This window comes from Camelus ferus, chromosome 8, assembly GCF_009834535.1.
Source record: "Camelus ferus isolate YT-003-E chromosome 8, BCGSAC_Cfer_1.0, whole genome shotgun sequence".
NCBI lineage: Eukaryota > Metazoa > Chordata > Mammalia > Artiodactyla > Camelidae > Camelus > Camelus ferus.
This window is the reverse complement of record NC_045703.1, coordinates 69,882,982-69,899,871: the sequence shown is the minus strand read 5'-3', so window position 1 is coordinate 69,899,871 and position 16,890 is coordinate 69,882,982. Positions and strand designations below refer to the sequence as shown.

At 34.6% G+C, this 16,890-nt stretch overlaps 1 protein-coding gene across 7 annotated transcripts in view; it reads right to left on the bottom strand.

The window, feature by feature from the left end:
* QKI (QKI, KH domain containing RNA binding) overlaps positions 1 to 16,890 on the bottom strand; it is a 142,699-nt gene that overhangs the window by 82,628 nt on the left and 43,181 nt on the right. For all 7 annotated transcript variants that reach the window (XR_004322108.1, XM_032485320.1, XM_032485322.1 and 4 more), the window contains exon 3: positions 1,728 to 1,844. Coding sequence is in view for 6 of the 7 variants with exons in the window: in XM_032485320.1 (XP_032341211.1) it covers positions 1,728 to 1,844 (117 nt within the window). In the remaining variant the exon portion in view is untranslated. The remainder of the gene's footprint in view (positions 1 to 1,727; positions 1,845 to 16,890) is intronic.

The following is a 16,890-nucleotide window of genomic DNA, read 5'->3' as shown; positions in this document are numbered from 1 at the left end:
TTAATCCTCACAACTATCATAGAGGTAAGTGACATTACTATTCCCCTTTCATACAGCACAAAGAGATTTGCTAAGATCATAAAGATTTAAGTGATAGAACCAAGATTCAAACATAAGCAATGTGATCACAGAGATCACTCTCTTAACCACTCTGTTCTTCTGCCAAAGATAGCAGAAAATGTTCTTCAGGCTCAACTTCAACTGAAAATAGAACTCGTAATGTCTCATTACATAGTTCCAAGCTCTAATACTCAGTGCCTGTGAGTGTGTGAGTGGAGTGAGTGGAGGGCCATTACTACAGAATTAACAGAGGCTGAGGAGAGGAAAAAACACGTTTTGTTAACTGATAGCATAATTTGTTTAACTGAAGGATATACTAATGCTAATCTTTTGGTGAAGATTTATTTGTCCTTTGGTTGTTGAGAGTTATCTCATGTCCCTAGGTTATTAAATTAGCATCACTTAACGCCAAGGCAACCTAAGTGCAAACACAGGAACTAAAACTGCATGGCAATACAAGATTGCCATGCAGCTGATTCAGAATATGCTTAAGTTTTTTTAGGATTCTAAAAAAAAAAAAAAAAAAAAAAAAGAAAGATTTTAAATACATCTAAATATGCTCACAGAGAACTCACGTGCCTGCCTCAAAATATCTTTTAATACTCAGCTGATAAGCACAGGTTATAATAAAATTTAAAGATAATCAATATTATTAAGAACCTTTCCCCCCTAATTTAACTACTAAGTCAGTATTCATCTGTAAGGAGAGAAAGTGATTGAGATCCAGTCAGTTATGGGGAAATGAATGAAATGAAATGAAATGAAGTGATCAACTCAAAAGGCAGCGGATCAGGGTGAGGTCAGAATACCTGACAGGTCTGGTATTCATTCCGTAAGCTCCAAAAGTGATTCAGTGCGCAGGCTCTCACAAAGGCTGATCACAGGTCTATCATTTGAAATTCCTTTCAAGGCAATGTATTTAAAAAAACATAGAAAAAAACAAAAAACAAAACCCTTCCTAACAATAAATTCAATCTTTCGCAATCAAAATCTAGATTTTTTTTAAAAAGCAGTCAAATATTTTTTACACAGCAATTTCAAAAGTATTCTGCCCCACAGTATTGTTGGATAAAGGAAACAAGGCAACTCACACCTTCCTAAAAACAATACTTAACATAGTTTATTAATTAAACTAAAAAAATAAGATGTGGCAAAATAGAAAACAGGAATAATATACTTTGAAGTAAAATGTCTAGAAAACTTATAAAACAACATGAAATCATGGTAAAAGTGAAAATGACTCTCACCTGGCTAGTTATAAGCCTTTTTTTTGTTTACTAACTCTCCTGATGAGATGACACACATCCAAAGTTATTCATTTGATCCCTCTCGTTTAAATTTCATCAAAAGAAACATTTTAGATTTTTCAAACTTCTAGTTACGTGTTGTTATATATACAACATTATAGCATGACTAATTTCCAAACTGGCTGCTTCTCAAGTATGAATACCAAAGTAAGTTAACATGATGGACTGAGTGATACTTTAGTTGGCTAAATGAAAAATAATGATAAACAAGAGAAAAATTGTGGCAGTATCTTTCAAAAGTTCAAAGTTTCTGACATGAAATAATGGGCAGTGCTTCAGAATCTAGATATTTTGTTATTAAAATTCAAAAGTATAAGTAAATTACTCACATAAAGACTTGCCCCATTTTCAAGAACTTACCTTCTTTTTATCCCTCATTGAGCCTTTGCCTCGGACCATTATTTTACATCCTGTTTCTGCTTCAAGCTGTTTAGCAGTAAGTCCTCTAGGTCCAAGGATTCTCCCAACAAAATTAAACTGGAGGAAAAAAAATACACCATACATTATTCACCTGCTTGAATTTGTGACTCTTAAACTTATTTTAAAGTATATATTTCCTTTCTCTAGATTTGTTAAAATACTAATGTCAAATAAAATCTTAGAGTCCTTATGAATTTCTTGTCAAGTTTGAAGGGGGTAATTACAATAGCTTATGGTTTACCTGGAAATTTTTGTATGTATTAATACAAATTATGGACTGGGAACGACAGTATCTACCTAAAACAGGTACTATGCTAAACTGACCATCAATATGTAATCTAAACCAGAGTATATTAAACAATTTGACAAAATCTTAGGTGTCGCCCAAAAAAAGCAAATCCCTTCTTCAAAAATTTTTATGACAGTGTTCAGGGAACTGTTTATTATGTTAAATATTGACTGCCTTTTATATGAAAATCCTTGGTGGAAAAGTCCAATTTTTTTAACGATTACTTTTTTTAAATACTACTTTTTCTTTTTTCTTTTTATTTTTTTGGTCGGGGGAGGGAATTACATTTATTTATTTACTTACTTATCGTACTGGGGATCGAACCCAGGACCTCATGCATGGTAACCACGCACTTTACCAATAAACTATACCCTCCAAACTGCTATCTTATTCATCTAAGTTATACTTTCTCCAAAGCAACCGTTCAGAGAACACTGATAGCCAAGTTTGGATTCCGCCCTATACTAAATATCTGTCTTGGGAGTACACATTTTTTCATCACACTCCTTGCACAATTTTATATCTGCATCCTTATCTTCCTTTCTATTTTCCATTTCTACCCTTAGCTTATATTACTGTTTTTGCAAGGAACCTTACATCTCTTCATGAATAGGACAGTGATAAAAACAATTATATAAGTAAAGACTTATCATCCCTCACCATTAATGTCTAGTATTCATACATAGACATTTTTTTTTAGGCCAATGGGAAGAAAAGATTACTTTGAATATTGAAAAGTAAATTTTCCTCATTCACATCATCTGCAGAGAAGACAAAAAAAAAACGAGTGTTTACCATTGGTTCCCAAAAACCCATAGGTGGTTTTAATTTATTTATTCAATCAAATACATTACTGATTCCTATGCTTCCCACATTTTTCTTGCCTTTGATCCTACTGTTAGTGTATCGTGACATGATACTAATATGCTAGAACTGACAGCTGCCGGGACTTGAGAAGCCAGGGCACTTCTCCAATCTTCTATACTCCAATGGCTTCTTACTTTGCCTAAGCTGCTCCCCAGCACTGCCCCATCTCACAAAAGTGATTCTCAAATGAAAGATGAGTAATACATGAGTAAAGATGGGAGAAAGCCCTTTTCCCTCAGGAGACGAGATAACTTTTTCCATCTTAAGTTGAGACTCACAGACTTATTAGATCCTTGATCTAGTTCTATAAGATTACAAATTTTAAAATTTGCCTGAAGCATCTCTTTATATTTAAGTAAAACCCTTTCTCCTTGCTTAGTTCCTTGGCACACAGTACTTCGTCTGCCCTCTTTACCTAAACCCCTGCAGTCATCTACGTTAACACTACACTTGCTTCCAACCTAGGACCCCCTTTCAGTATCTGCAGTCTAAACACACTCAAGTACTCTGGTTAAGTGTTCAAGCTCTGAAAGCACATAGATCTGAACTGGTATCCAAGTTCCAACACTAAATAATAACTAGGAGTTTGAAATTCATATAAAACATGCCTCAATTATGTAATAGACATAATGATAACATTTGGTATTGCTGTCGTGAGGACTGCATGTGTGTACAGCACAATATACACAAAAGGTACCAATATGAAGTCTGGCACACAGTGGACACAAATTCACTTTAAGAAACCTCCGGCCCTCAATCAACAGTTCAGCTTAGAGTATCCACAGAAGAGGATATAATCAAATCATGGATTTACTTAACAGAACTCCAGAAAGATCTGACATTCAGACACTGAGTTCTGCAGAAAACCGGAAAGAAAAGATGAAAATGATACACAGAACAAATGATCCATCCCTGTCCACAGAAAACCAATAGCCAGGTATCTAACTTGCAGGTAACAGGCTTGAGTTTTCCTCTCTAGAAAAACTGAAGTGCCCCAGAAGGAAAGACTTCCATGTTTTGGCATTCGGCTCTGACTGACGCTTTACTTCAGGTGATCAATTCAAACTGAAGCTTGCAGTGAGCAAGCCCGGTTCATGAACACAAGTTTCTATTTCAAATTTTCAGTGCTTCAAACTTAAGTGTGTGTAGACAATGAAGGTTCACCAAAGGTCTGAGGAAGGCTCTAACACGAAAGAGCATACAAAGTAAAGACAAGGGCCTGTTCCTTTAGGGGAGAAACTGCTGGGAAAGGGGATAATACCCCTCAAAAAACTCTTTCAGGAGACAGTGCTAAATAAACCATTTTCTAAAACGATTGTACACATTTAGATTCCCAAAAGACAAGAGTAAGAATTTGTTTTGATACTCTTCTCCGACATTTCTTATTGCCAGTGTTATTTCATCAGCCATGCTAGTGTCTTTGCTAAATGTCTGAAGTAGCATTCTCCCGATTACTAATAAAGTTGATCATGTTTTTCACGTTTTTGGTCTTTCAGGAATACTCTTTTTGAAGCACATTTGAAGTTTCCAGGCTATTTTTCTACTGTGTTGTTTAGATTTGTGGTTACAGGTGTAGCAAATATCTTTTCCCATCCTGTGGTTTGGCTTGCCATTTCTCTCCTGAATGGTGTTGTATGATGACTAAAGTTAATCAGACTGAATTGAATTCAGTTACATTTATTCTTAATGCAGCTCAAGCTATCAGTCTTCTCTTCCCAGTTAGTTTCTGTGTCCCATTTAAAAGAAGTCTTTCAACCATGCCAAGGTCATCAAGATATCCTTCTGTATTAAATTCTAGAAACTTTACTGTTATGACTGTCACATTTATATCTACAGTGTACCAGGAAATGATGTCTGTGATGAGGAAATAACCTTTCCTCTCCCACATGTATACCCAACTGTCCTCGTGCATCTTTACTCAAGAGACTACCCTTTTCCAACTGCTTTACAGTGCCGTCGCGTCATAAACAACATCTATAAATACTTGGGTCTATTTCTGGGCTCTTTATTTTATTAATCTATTTGTTTATCCTTGCTTTAAATAGCACAATTTATTATTTATTGAAACTTTATTCTTTAAAACCTTAATATGCAGTATAGCATGTTATTTCACCTTGCTTCTTTAAGAGTGTCTCAGCCTTTGTGTTTCCATACAGATTTTAGAAAAAGTTGGTCAATTTCTAAAATTATACTAGCAATAATTTTATTGGAATATTACAACAGAATCTTTAGCATCATGAACATGGTATATAATTTCCTCACTTGGTTAGGTATTCTTTCATTATCTCTCAAGAATACAAAGCTTTTTTTTTTTTTTTTTTTTTTTTACTGTGCCTTCACTCATTTTTTTGTTAGGTTTAATCCCAGGCATTTGGGGTTATTTTTGCTAGTGTATACCGTATTTTTCTTCATTTCTGCTGTTTATATAAGAATGAATAATTGATTTTTTCAATATCCTACTTTGTACCCAGAACCCCAGTTTCATTATTAATACCCGTAACTTTTCTGTAGGTTCTTTTGGATTCTTTAGGTAAACAATATCACTTGCAAATAATGGAAAGGAAAAAATTTATCACCGTCCATCACACTTTTAAATTTATTTTTCTTGCCATCCTTTCTGCACTGGCCAGCACATCTTTAGTTCAAAGTAAAACAAAAGTGTATCATTCTTGGCTTGTTTCAGATTCCAAGAATAAAGCTTTCAACAGTTCACTACAAAGTTGAAAGTAATCTGTAGACTTTGCATAGATATATTTTACCAGATTAAGAAAAGTCCTTCTATTTCCTAGCTTGCTAAGAGTTTGTTGTTGTTGGTTAAAGTCATGAGTGGATGTTTAAATGTATCATATTTCTTCACTATCTATTGAGAAAACCATATTTCTACTTTATTCTGTTAATGCAGTGGATTACACGAAATTATCAAATGTTACACTAACCTTACATTTCTACAGTAAAAATGATCATGATGTATTATCCTTTGTTATAAATTGTTAGGTTCAGTTTGCTAGCATTTTGGTGATGACTTTTTAAGAAAATTTACATTCACAAATGGAACTGGCTTGAAATTTTCCTTTTTCGTAAAATGCTTCTCGGGTTTTCACATCAAGGTTATTCTGGCCTCAAAATGTGTTAGGATGCATTTCCCCCGTTTTCTGTTCTTTGGACTGACTTGTAGAAGCTGACTTGTGTTACTTCTCCCTTAAATACTGAATAGAAATGAGTGGTGAAGCCACCTGGGCCTAGAGTTTTCTTCTCTGTGCAAGGTTTTCAATTAAGGAATTCTGTTATTTAATTTAGATTTTTCTATTCCTTCATATGTTAATTTTGGTAACTTATCATCTAGAAATAAATCCACATTGTTTAAATTTTCAAACTTGCTAGCTTAAGGTTTTTCTCTAATTTTCCTTTTAATAGCTACAGGATCTGTAACATGTTCCCTCTTTCATTCCTGTTTGGTTACCTGTGTCTTCCTTTTTCTTAATCATCCTTCCAGTCTTTTGAAAGAATTTACTTTTGCTTTTGTTCACTAGCATTGACTGATTCCAAAAATGGCCACAATTATCCACTCACCCCTAAAGGTAATCTATGCCATTTGCAGTGTCTATCTGCTGCTCCCCTTACCTCTTGAGTCTGCACTAGCACTGTAACTGGCTTTCCAGCACAATGTAGTGGAAAGAGTGCTGTGTGTTAAAAACCTAAGTCTCAGTCTTACGTGCATTTACTCTCTTAGAATCCTATTATTCCCATGTAAACAATCTCAGACTAACCAACTAGAGAATGAAAAACAAGCTACCTAGTCATCCTCAGTGTCTCCCCCAGTCCGCAGCTAGACAACGCGTAAAAACAGGAATGCTGGACTAACCCACACCAGACTGCAGATGCAGATCACAAGAAATGCTTTGCTGAACAGAAACAGGAGCAAAACAGATGGTGGTTGTTTTAATGTAAGTTTCTGGGGTAGCTCATTATAATGCAGCAATAGCCATTCTATGCACTAACCATCTTACCATCTTCATTTTGTGTATTTTTTGTCTTTAATTAATTTCTACTCTTACCTTTATTATGTTCTTCCTTCTATTTCTTTTAGTTTTACTCTGCTGTACTTTTTCCAACATTGTAAAATGGATGCTTAGCTTACTGCACCATTCCTTCATTTCTAATATATGTACTTTTGAAGCAAAGTATTCCTCTAAGCTGGCTTTAGCTGTATCCCAAAGTTCTGACATGCAGTATTTCCACTATCATTCAGGTGAAATAATTTCATCGTTATTGAATATTTAAATAATTCTTCTCAAACATGAGAATTTCCTAAGTATCTTTGTTACTGATTTCTAGCCTCCTACATTGTGATCAAAAAACACATACTATGTATAAAATCAATCCTGTAATATTTGTTCAGACTTGCTTTTAAGCATGGCAGTATGGTCAATTTTTCTAAATATTCCATGGGTGCTCAAAAAGTAGGCAAATTCCTCTGTGATTAACTTTTGTCTGTTTCTACTGTTCATTCTATTTTTGCTTTACGTGTTTAGAGGCTGTGTTATTTGGTGTATACAAAATTATATCCTTCCGTCATTAGGAAGTGGCCCTCTTTATCTCTAGTAATACCTTTTGCCATTAAGCCCAGACATTAATACAGAGATAAAAATTTTTTGACGTTTGGTATTTCATGGTAAATCTTTCTCAATCCTATTACTTTCAACCCTTTGTTATCCTTATATTTTAAATGGGACTCCATTAAACAGCATCCATATGAGTTTTGTTTCTTTATCCAATCTTGTAATCTTTTAATTTTAACTGGAACACTTAGCCCATTTACACTATATGGTCTGTATGCACCTTCCTACTAAGAAGGCCTTTCTACAAGGCCTTACCTCTTTTATGTTTGTTTATTTTCTTCCATGCCTCCTTTCCTGGGGAGTGGTGGGGTGTACACAGATACAAATGAGCGTGTTTTCTCATTTCATTTTTCCTTTCTATTAGCTTGAAAGTTACATGTTTGTTTACCCTAGACATGCATCACTGAATTATCAAACACTAATGTTAATGCGTATTTTTACCTCCTTCCCATACAATGCAAGGACCCCAGACTATTTAACATCATGTAGCCCAATCCAGTTCACATAGTACTAGTTGTTCTCAAATTTTATTTATATTTTTAACTCAACAGGACATTATGACTCTATACAGGTAATGTGCATTCACGTTTACCCATGCATTTCCCATTTTCATTGCTCTTTATTCCTTTCTGTATCTTCAACTTTCCAACTAGGGTCATTTTTCTTCTGCCTGGAAAACACTCATTATATTTTCTTCAGTGAAAGTCTTCTGGTGATGAAGTCTCTCAGTTTTTTCTTACCTGAAAACGTGTTCTTCTTGATGGCCATGGAACTCTAGCTTGGCAGTTATTTTCTTTTAGCACCCTGAAAGTTTCTTTACCCTGTCTTCTGATTTCCTCTGCTACTTCCGAGAAACGAGCCGAGACTTACTGTTGCTCCTTTAAAAGTAATCTTTCCACTCTTCTTGCTACTTTTAAGATTTCCTACTCAATATGAGTTTTCACTAGTTTTACTATAACATAACCTAACTATGGTTTTCATTTTGCGGTTCAGAGTTTCATAAATCTGTGACTTTATTTCTTTGGTTTGAGAGTTCTCAACCATGCTCCTCTCATATGCTGCCTCTGATCCATTCTATCTCCCTCTTTTCCTAATATTCCAACAACATATATTGGACTTTCTCACTGAATTCCTTTCATTTTTCACACTCCCTCCTAGTTTTTCTACCCCTCTGCCTCTCCAAGCTGAGTATTTTCTTCTGAGCCAACTTACAGTTCACTAATTCTTTCTTCAAAAGCTTTTAATCTTCAGTAAACCTATTAATTTCAGCTAAGGAATTTTTCAGTCTGATTTGTCTTTTACAGTTCCCATTTCTCTGCCATGTTTCCCCAACTTATCTTTAGTCTTCTTACAGATAGTAAGCATAACTTTTATAAAGTCTGGGTCTAATAATTCCAATATCTAAAGTTTCTGTGGATTTGTTTCTTTTGTCTTGTTGTTTCTTCAGACTTTTGTTAATGTCATCTTACCTTACTGTGTGTTTATTTTCTAGTATGTGCCAGACAATGTACTTACTAAATAGCTTACAGAAATACAAGGCCTAAGATGATGTTACCTTCCCCCAGAGAGAATGTATGTTAGCTTCGGCCAGGTACCTATTGCTACTAGCAACCAAAGATCATCTCAATACAATTTTACTTACTGAGGTTGAGGTACTTTTAATCAGCATCATGCAGTGTATGCGCGGGCCTTGGAAATAAGGATTCACTCTTTCCCCTAGAACGACACCCATCAGATCCCTACCCAAAGCAAAGACTGGGGATGGGGAGGAGTTCAGAGAGATACGTTATAGATTCCAACCCAAGTCCCTCAGAGTTCAGCCTCTCAGCTGTCCTCTCCAGATTCAGCAAACAGACTAGAGAAAAGGAGTATCCCCCAAGCCAGGCTTACAACCTTGATTCTCTGTCCTCCCAAGGATCCTGAACTAGCAATTCTTCACAATCTTACTGGGTCTCTGATGCTTTCAAGCAGATGTTTTTTTCCTATTGCACCCTCTTTTACTAGAATTGCTCAGCTGGTCTGAATTACCCTTAGTTCTTAACAGAGAAATCCAGGACATTTTTAAGAAGTTGCCTTTTAATCTAAATAGATCTAGAATTGGTATCACTTTAGGCAATATAGTAACTTCAGGGTAAAAAATATACTACCATAAAAAAATGAGGGTTTGCGAAAGAGGAAAAAGATCACAGAAAATTTATTAACAGGCTTGGCTCTATGTTCATTTAGAGCAAGCTCTTCCTACTTTTCTGCAACTTGCTAACTCTACCTTCATGTATATAAAGTCACAGATTCTATAAAACTTCACTCCCTCTCCTCTCCTCTCCTCTCCTCTCCTCTCCTCAAACAATCCAAACAGAGAAAGAACAGCCACATCCCATCCCTAACTCCATTTGTTCAGTTAGAGTATTTTTCAGTAGAATAGAAAACAACCTTTCATTTTCATGTTTTTAACAAAACATTTATTTAAGATTTGCTATGCAGTAATGAGTGAGATAGATGCTAGGGATTAAAAAAAAAAAGATAAAGGGGAAGAGGAAAAGGAGAAATTCTTGCTCTCAAGAAGTATATGAAAATGCCTTCACTCTACTTGCTAACTGAACTGTTTCTTGAAGTAAGTAACCCCGCCTACTCTTCCTAATAATAGTTGTACTCTACACAGATCTCTTTCTAAAGTAACTCGCATAGTGGATATACATTATATATCTCAAACATGGCAAAGGATGTCTGGCAAAATGCATTATGAATAGAAGTACTTTAGCACTTCAGGTAACTAACAGGTAACTGTTTTCTTTATTTGTGTGCTCTGTCAAACTGGTTGGACTCCATTTTACGACACACACTTAGAAGACCCTCTGTGGCACATCCTATTCTTTTCACATATTGAATCTCTTGTGCTAGAACTATGACATTAAGATTACACAGAAAGACTTTTACCACAGCTAAGTAATCCTCACAATTATTATTTACTAACTAAAAAATGTTTTAAAATCAGTCAAAACTAACATATTAAATCCGTAACAAAATTTTCCCATCTTAAAAATAAACCAATCTCCACTGCTCCAGAACCAACAAAAACCAGCTCAAGTGTGTTAAAGGGCATACCACTGGGATTCTAATACAATTCAAACTGTCAAGGTCATCCTTCTCAAAATGGTGTACGTAGAGAATGAAAAAAAATTAATCATAGCAGCTGCTTTGTCTACTGCAACCAATTTCCAAGTTAATATCATTTGCCTTGCATTAAAATTCATTCTGTGTTGATTTATCATGCTAGTTCTGCAGCTTCATTCAATTAAAACAATGTCACAATACATTCAAAGAAAATCATTTCAAACAGCCTGAGCTAACTGCAACTTTAAAGGCCAAAAGAAAGAAAAAAGAAAAAAAAAAAATTCATTAACCCTACTGTTTAAGTACAGACCTTCTATATGGCTTGCCAATTATATTTCTGCCAAGTGGCATGTTAATTTCTAAAGAAGAGGTTAACAACAATCATGTCTAATGCTATTTGTTGCTGCTCACTTAATTTTAAATAGAAAAGATAGATTTCTCCCAATGACAAAATATAAAGTATTATAGCAAATCTTTCCATTAACATTTTAAAAAATCTACAATTAAAGCTAAAAAACCTTCTGTGGCACACTATTGAAAAACAAAACAAAAAATGGATTTCCAAAAGCATTTCAGTAAAACACTTCTAGTATGTGTTAAAGACTAATTTCTGCTTAAAATCTTAGAAAAACAATTTTTAAAAGAAGATGCATTTCTTTGGACTGCTTTGCCCAATAAGTTGATATCTGTTTTTAAATATTGTGTCTAGGATTTCCAAGGTGATTTTAGTTAGGTATCTTACAAAACTTACAGCATAATCACATAAGCAACTTAGTAGGTAAGAAACCCATACACACAAATGTACATTTATTGATTTGAAAGTCTTCCACTTAGCAGATGACAAAAAATGGACCACCTCTAGTGTAGGCAACACTAGTAAGCCTATCATATACAACTGTGTAAGATGAGAGCAGTCATGACTACTTAGCAATACAGCTGTTTTTAAATAAAAACACCTGAATCTTTTCTTTGATCTTATTGTTTTACTGATTAACTCTAGACTTATGACAGTGAAGGAGAAAGTGTTAACAATGCAGATTAAGTTTAAAGGTTTGCTGTGTCTTAAATCATTCATTATGAATAGCACAATGTTCTTCCAGTATTCAAAATCATTATCAAATTCAAAAACGGGGTGAGTTTGTCATTTATAAACAAATGAAGTTTCAACATGTCTTTGTGATTTTCATTTTCACCTACTCATTAATGTAAATGAAAATACCAATATTCATGTCAGAACTATACTCATTAATCAGCTAAAACCAGTTTGGCCAGGGATACAAGAGTTCAGCGAAAATCAGTGGAATTATTCTGTTTAAAAAATAACAACAACAATCAGAATGAATATATCAAAATGTCTTCTACTTTGAGGGGAGACAAGTGTCTTATCCCTTCTCTATCTTCATATTAATTCTAGATAAGTAGTCAAATATGTCTTCTGCTACATAATAATTACTACAGAAACCATTTTGCAAAATCTTTCATATATTAGGCCTTCATACACATCTTCTGTTGGTGGCACATGGCTTTTTAAGAAGAAGCATTTACACCAACAGATGTTACAAGTGGAAAACGGTAACTAATAATAACCAAAGCATGAAATCTATAGCATGAACTTGGATATCCTAAATTACGTCAAATCTTCATCCCTTAAGTATACATACAATTGGGAAAGAGGCTAAAACCATTCAAAACAAACTCAGGTGAATAAGATGGCTATCCTTCTAGAAAATAAATAACAAGTATTTACAAAAACAAAAAATTATTTAACCAATTAAAATAAAAATATGAGGGCAATGAAAGCCAACAAGGGTTTTATGACACAAATAGATGACAATGTATTTTGACAGTCTAAGGTCCTAACTCTTATACACAAGGCCCTCTAAAAGACCCCTAGCTACTTTTCAAACCTTTATTTTTGCTATTATCCTTCTGTTCAGACACATGTTCACTGTTCTCTAAAAACAGCAGGTGTTTTTAATTTTTGTTCCATGTAACACCTTTCTTTCTCCTTCCTTCCCACCAAACAACATGTCAAATCCTCCTAATCTTGAGCTCAAGTGCTCCTTCTGTCATTTTCCTTCTGTGTTCTTCCACTCCTAGTGCCAGCTGTTTTCTCCTCCAAAGTGAGGAGCTCGGAACACTGTGCACCCACCTCCTACAGCCCATATATCACACTAAGCAAAGATATGCATGTCTTTTGAAGGGCATTCCTTGAAGTCAGAAACCAGCACCTGTTTTTTGTTTGTTTTAGTCCACAGTGCCTCACACAACATACAGCACACACAGAAGAAATTAACATCTATTCAGACTGCTGGATAACACAATTAAAAGGGTTCAAAAAAACCAGTGATGTTCATTTTCAGTGATTTTTCACTCTCACAATAAAAAATACAATCACTAAGTAAGTTATATACAGCACAGGAACTCATACTTTCAGAAGCTTCTGAAATGGGAAGCCTGACTGACTGATCCCAAGATAAACTCCAAACGGCACAGTCAGTGATGTCACAGAAACAACTATTACTCCCACTTCCCACCTCAACATGGAAGTATCTACCACGGGTGCCAGGACTCTGTTATTCAACCTTTAGGTGCTGAGCACGTCTTATTATGAGCGTTCCAGTGTAAGCTAATTTCTCTGTTTGGCACTTTACATGCATTAAGTCACTTAATCTTCTGAACAACACTAGAAAGGTGGTTACTATTATCATCCACATTTCATAGATGAGAGGTTACAAAAATAGTCCAAATCGTAGAACACCTAGATTGAATATAGAGTTTGGACACTTAATCAGTATAATATAACACCTCTCTTCTAAAGATTCCAAATATATACCCTCATCATACCAGCTACTCATGTTTAGTTTTCTCATTCTTATTAATCATTCAGATTGTTTAGTACAAAGTTTATAAAAACTCTCCTCAGATTCAAGTTTACTTTCAGAATGAGTCCAACTGTGTTCTTATAATTTCTTTTCCACCCACATCACAAAACACATCATTATCAAATGACTTTACATAACCACACGTGGCCTTTTCAATATTTTCATCTTTTACTGGTTGAGATCACTGCTTTAACAATCAACATACACATCCTTTTCACTTTAATTGAATCTTATATGAATGAAAACCTTTATGTGATCATTAATTCATCCACATAATTTAATAACAAATATGTATAACTTCAAAAAAGAGAGAGAGTGATTATTTGCATTAAGATTGAGCTTCCAAGTGTTACTGCAGACCCTGAAGATGAGCCCAGGAGATGACACAAGTATGTATGTAGTAGTTCTGACCAGAGATTATGAGGTACAGTCTAAGGCTCTTTGAAATTGATTTCTTATGTTTTACTGCATAAATATCATCAGCCTCATACACTGTTTCCAAAATGTTGATTCAGCTCTCTTAAAGAGACCTGCTCTTTTTGGCAAGAACTTTAGTTACATTTGACTTACAATAACCATTTTTTACACCACCCTGGTTCAATGTTACATTGTTAAGAATAACTCAGTTTACAGTGTCTTTTAATTATTATATTCTGTTAATATATATGCATTTATCATCTCTTACTCTTGGTTCCTCAACAATATTAGCCTCCACATGTAACAGACTAAGAAATCTTAAGATTTTCATTATTTAATCTCTCTCCTTGTCTTCAGTCACTGCCATTCCCTGTGTTCAGGCACTCCTGCGGAGCTGGAGCCTGGCTGTAGCAGCAGCCATGAGTGCAGGATTATGTCTTTTCATATTTCTCTGCCAGGTGCCTGGCACTGGACACACACAGTATTTCTGGATTGAAAGAACACCACCAAAATTTTACTGGTTTATACTCAGATCTCCTCTTTAGCCTTCATGTTTCTAATCACTTTTCAAACTGTGGGGTTTTCTTTTGTTTTAATCTGTGCTTAAGATTGCAAATTTATACTGCTTTTATACAAACTTACATTTAAAAAGGAAAGAAAGTAATCCGTTTTCTACAACCCCAAACACAACATAGATACATTTTTTGAAGCTCAATCAATTCCTTACCAAGAATAAAGAAAAATGATCACATCAATATGAAACACGGAGATGGCCAAGACCATGCTAGGCAGGCTACTTACTGATGATGTTTTTGAACTTAGGCAAAGCAGTTTCCTACTGCAGCCAAAACTACATTTCAGTTAAGTCCCCTAATTTATTTCTGAACTATTTTGTTCTAAAGGGGTGGGTTTATTAAGTCATATAATAACTGCTTTTCCAGTGAAATAATTAAATTTAATTCTAAGGCTAGTTACTGAAAAGTTCTCTTTCAGTGTCACCAAGGTACAGTTAAAGCAGGTTCCATAAAAAACTACAGTAGTTTTCTTCTCAAATTCTAACCAAAAGAAGGCATAAATTTAGGTTACCTACAATAAGCAGGCACAAAAATGGGTAGTCGAGCTCAAGTGGTATAACCTTCAACCATCCCATTTCATTGCCAATTTTGGAGGGAAGAGGGTTAGGATTAGAAGATTCTGCTACTGACCACTTCACTCACTTCCAGGAGACACTGCTCTCTCAAGATGGGTCAAAAGTAGATCAGCACCTTGAGCTTTCCTTTAGTATTTAACAGAAATATCCAACAGCACTGAGAAGCAGGTTTCTCTCCAACTTTTGTATTATACTCCTTTGGTTATTTCAGTGAGAATCTTTAAGAGATATGGAGGTTAGATATCTGTGGTCAGGTTTCTAATTGACTCTACAAGTCCTCTGTACTAATAATTTTAACAGAGTAGATCCTAACAAACTCTTTTTGGACAAGGTCAATCACAGACAAAGCTTTCTATCTCAACTGAGACTGGAAAACATTCACTCACGAGCAATACTTCTTCCCTAAAATTCCATCTTTTAATTTATTCTTCTGAACACTAATCCTTTTTAATATCAAAATGTATTACTTACAAAAGAAAGCATTCATATTTAAAGACTGTGAGAAGGCTTATTTTTAAAAATTGTTAAACTCTTAAAAAACCTGAGCTGAACAAAATTTATTGTTTTCAGACTGTCCTGAAATCCTTTTTGGAATAATTTCTATTAACATCCTAAGAAATTTAATGTATCTCAGAACCATAAAGAACCTATTAAATATTTGGTACACAGCAGGCCCTCAATATACCCTTGCAGAGTGAAATAAAAAGGAAACTTCAAAACCAAAAGTCATGAAACTGACTTTCATTATGTTGATCTGTTTAAAGTTCTAAGTCAACAATAATAGTTTCTCTACCTGAAATTTAGGGACATGCTCTATATTATCAAACTGTGCTGCTAAATTAAAAACTCCAAAATGTTACTACATAATCTGAAACACTTTGCAACTGCACTCAATAAAAATACGTATCTAACCATCTCCCAATCAACAATCTATCTCTAACAGTTTCCTGTATAAACTATTAAAGAAGAGAGAGGTACAGATCTTCTAAAATACTTTCACTCATTTTTAAGATCATGTCCTGACAAAAATCAAGGCTTAATCTAAGTATCGAAAAAAGAGATTTTGTAGATCATTAAATTTTGACTTAAAGTCCACTTGTTTCTCAGGAGAACAAAGATGAAAGTAGTTTATATCAAGACTCTTAAGTCCTTCAACACAGTAAGAAAGCCACAATAGACAAACGTAAAAAGACTAAGTAAGGATAACTGACTGCACTGATCTATCCCTTTTCTCTGCTTGTAACTACTCCAAAACAAATGCCAGCTAAACAGTCAATTTGCAGATGACAATCATGAGAAACAGAAAACCACAAAAAAACTCCATATTAACTCAGAAGTTATGATTAGCCAAATTTTATCTGCACACCCAGGAAAAATACTCATGCTCCACCATTAACATAAATTATTATTATGAGCTATAGACAGTACTGTGAATAACATTATAAATCTATATTATTAATTACAGTGGCCAGGATGGGATCCTACTGGGACCCTACAAGCTGGAAAAAAAATATTTGAAAGGGTATTTATCCATCTTACAACCCTCTGATCATATGTGTCATCATGAGAGTCTAGACCCAAGACACACCTTTCAAGGCTCTGATCATTCAAAATTAAAACCCATTTTAAAAACATCAGAAAATCAAAGTTATCTTCATGTAAAATCTCTGGAAAAAGTCTCACTACAATTTCATCCTAACATGTCCAAAGCAACCAGTTTAGCAATCTAATCTGTTCATGTATATACCAGATGACTAACATCCCT